The sequence below is a fragment of the Octopus bimaculoides genome, chromosome 2 (genome assembly GCF_001194135.2).
Source record: "Octopus bimaculoides isolate UCB-OBI-ISO-001 chromosome 2, ASM119413v2, whole genome shotgun sequence".
Taxonomy (NCBI): domain Eukaryota; kingdom Metazoa; phylum Mollusca; class Cephalopoda; order Octopoda; family Octopodidae; genus Octopus; species Octopus bimaculoides.
In genome coordinates, this window is record NC_068982.1 from 84939173 (window position 1) to 84942978 (window position 3806).

Consider the following 3806-nt stretch of genomic DNA (forward strand, 5'->3'; position numbering starts at 1 on the left):
CCCCCCCCCCATTCATCACCCTCTTTTACTATCCTATATGTCTCTCTCCACCCTACACATTCAATAATACTATAAAAAGAGACAAATCCTCTGAAGAAAAATTAAATCTGGAGACTCTACAAGAATAGATGCAAGCACTAATTTATAAAAACATGTGACATATTAATAAACATCTGTAAATGTACAACCATCCGGATACCTGAGTACCTTATTATTTTTTCTAATATTCTAATATATATATATATGCATATATATATATATGTGTGTGTGTGTGTGTGTGTGTGTGTGTGTGTGTAATTTAATTAAGCAATGTGATCATTACATCAAATATAAAATGCAGAGCAATCCTCAGCTGCACAAAGATATAGAAATTTAATGCAATTACATTTAAACAGAAGGATACATTTTTATAACTACATTTAAACTCTCCAAGTAGAAAGGAAGAATACAAAAAACATTTTGACTTAGCCAGACCATATATATGTATATTGTTTTTATTGTCCTGTCCTCTTAGATGAAAAATAAACAGGCAAATCGACATAATACAATGTCTGCAAGTTGATGAGTACCACATATTCCCCTCCATTTTCTTATTGCTATATAAATTCAGGTAAAATTTCCCTTTACCTGCACCCATTTATTGCACTCGGTAAAAACATTAGTGTAATAGTAATTGGGTATCCTTCTGGCAGTATATTGGATAAATATTATCCCTTAGTGGGTTGGATTCACAACCCCTAACTTTCTTGGATTATATATATATATATATATATATATATATATATATATACACACACATCTATGCATATATAAACATACATGAAGGGCTTCTTTCAGTTTTTATTTCCCAAATCCACTCACAAGTTTTTGGTTTGTCCCAAGGGTATAGTAAAAGGCACCTGGCCAAGGTGCCATGCAGTGATACTATACCTGAAACTACAAGCTTGAGGAGCAAACTCCTTAACTATGTCTGCCTGTGCAAGCACACAAACACATACACGCAGATATAGTATGAGTGAGACTGTCCATGTATATACATCATGAATAATGTTTGTGTTGATAGCATTTAGTTATTGAGTTACATGTTCAGTTAACAATTGAGAAGCGAGAATATTTGAACTAGGTTGATATATCTTCACACCTTTTGAATGAGAAGCAACTGTAGTTTTCCTTAAAACTTAAAATATGTAGCCACACTGTTCATTCTGATTTTGCCATTGTAAATCTGAACACGAGAGCCTCCTCCTTCAGAAAACATCTAGACAGATGCCAGAACACTGACAAAAGCATAACAGTCAATATTGAGGCCAATGAAAGAAATTTGGGTAATTTAAGAATTAAGGAAGCTTTACTCATACACAGACTAGGACCCCAAATTAACAACAGGCTGGAGATTGGTAATCAATATATTAATTAGCTACATCTGGACGTGTGTAGGTTCATTCTTAATAACATGCTCATGTATTGTTTATAACAAAAAAAAAAAAAGAAAAGGAAAAAAAGAGAAGCTGCACGTATAACACAACTTAGAAGCAGTGCTACAGTTATACCAACACACACGAGATTCAAACATAGCCGACCTCACGCACTTCTCATGAGGAATTCCGGAAGGAGCTTCATGAGACCACTACTGAGATACTTCCAGAAAAAGAAAAAGCCATTAGTAAACAGTTTAGAGAAGAGACTCTAAGAAGATCTGTAGAAGGAATTGTATTCCGAAATATCATCGGACTATAGATAACTAAATTACAACAAGTATATAGTCCACTTTTTTTGTATTATAGTGTATTGTTATACCATTCAAAACATTTTATTCTTTACAAACAATGCACAATGTTTCAAGCGAACTACAATACTCTCTTATTAAATTCTAACATTTTTACTGCAATTAAACTAAGATAAACATGAAGGGAAGGATGTCAGTTTCATATATCAATTTGTAAGAGTATTGGCTGCAGTATACAGAAGATTGAACAATAACTGAATTGTTGAGTGTGTTTACTAAGCTTGATAGTAAATGTGTTTGGTACAAAGAAGAATGCTTGCAAAAATTAAAATACATCTGTTGTATTATATATATTCTACTATTTCTGACAAAGAAAGATGTAAAATTGTATAAAAACACAACAGGCTTATATTTTCTACCCAGTATTTAAAGCTACTCATTTGGTTTGCATGGGCAAAATATTCTCATAGTGATGACAGTAAATATATATTTCTTCAAGTTATGAATCCATTTAGAAATAGATGACATAGCTCAATGAGAGAGTCTAAGACTGAATTTCTTAAAGTCCCTGGTTCAATCCTGGATTTCAGCATATTCCTTAGGTTTTTATTTTGTTCTTGAAATTATGAATAATTAAAATTTCCATAACTAACTAACTAAAGGTGGGTGATAAAAGGAGAAATTTTGGTTACATATAAGCATACCAATGCATAATTATTCAAAGACATAAATGAAATGGAAATGTGACTGCTGTTTACATTGTGACAAGGAATATCATGAGATAAAATATATATAAAACAGTAGTTATTATTTTCTAAATGATATTCTACGTTAGATAAGAGATGATTGAACTTCAAAAGTGTATCCTAAGCATCTAGGGTCTCAAAAACCAAACTATTTAATGAAATGTATTTTAACATTAAATTCTTCTCTGATACCGAACGACAAAAAAACAACATATACGATAATTACTTCATTTCTCCTGAAGTAGCAAAATAGCTTTAAAAAATTTTAATATTTAGGTGAGATTTTAGGATAAGTATTTTTAATAGCAAATTTTGGTAAAATTGAACACCAGAGCTTGTTGATACTAGTTATATATTTTTTAATCTAATCATTTATGGGGGCAAAGGAAGAAGGCTTCTGAATCTCTAATGACAATTTGAAGAAAACTGAAATACTTGGACAGCCTCGGTCCTCAAATTGTTCAAATTTAAATCACTCGAGAAGAGATGCAACAAAAATGTAAAAGCAGCAACATTTTTGTGATTAGTAATGATCAATGATCAATGGGTCTCACCATATTTTTTATTTCAAGAGTATGTTGAGTCAAAGACAAACTACTTAATTTTCAAAATAATTTTGACAAATATTTGATAATAAGAAATGTAATAAATATTCCAAATATGCTGATAGAGTTAATTAATAAAGAATCACTTCACAATTGATGCCTGAAAATTACAGCAATATTTTGTATATAAGATCTAAACCTATCTAACCTAATTAACTTTGAGGGAAGGGAAAAAAGTTATGTATGTCTTTCCCAATGGCATAATAAATAAATTCTGAAACTAAGCTGTGAATTTACTGTATTCTTTGATTTAAAGATAAAAATAAAAATAAATACTTGCCTTTGGAAAAGGGTGGTTTAGTAGGTCGATGGCACAAGGGCGTCGACTAGGTTCTATCTCAAAGCAGTGTTTCAGGAACTCTTTCCCTTCTCGACTTAAGTTTTCTGGAATTGGTGGTACATTTCCTAAACCAACTAAAAACATTATTTGATATGGGTGTTGGTCATACCAGGGTTGCTGTAAAACAGATAAAATCTCAATCAAAGATTATTTTAAACAAGTGCAAAAACAGAGTCAATAGTAATTTTGTCATCATCATCATCATCATCGTTTAACGTCCGCTTTCCATGCTAGCATGGGTTGGACGATTTGACTGAGGACTGGTGAAACCGGATGGCAACACCAGGCTCCAGTCTGATTTGGCAGAGTTTCTACAGCTGGATGCCCTTCCTAACGCCAACCACTCAGAGAGTGTAGTGGGTGCTTTTACGTGTCACCCGCACGAAAAC

At 32.3% G+C, this 3806-nt stretch overlaps 1 protein-coding gene across 6 annotated transcripts in view; it reads right to left on the bottom strand.

The window, feature by feature from the left end:
• LOC106878085 (mitogen-activated protein kinase kinase kinase 4) overlaps window positions 1-3806 on the bottom strand; it is a 309575-nt gene that overhangs the window by 16017 nt on the left and 289752 nt on the right. For 5 of the 6 annotated variants that reach the window (XM_052978397.1, XM_052978400.1, XM_052978396.1 and 2 more), the window contains one exon: window positions 3358-3534. In XM_052978397.1, coding sequence (XP_052834357.1) covers window positions 3358-3534 — 177 coding nt within the window. Of the gene's footprint in view, window positions 1-3357; window positions 3535-3806 lie in introns of those variants that run through there. The other variant, XM_052978399.1, reaches the window with a different exon arrangement.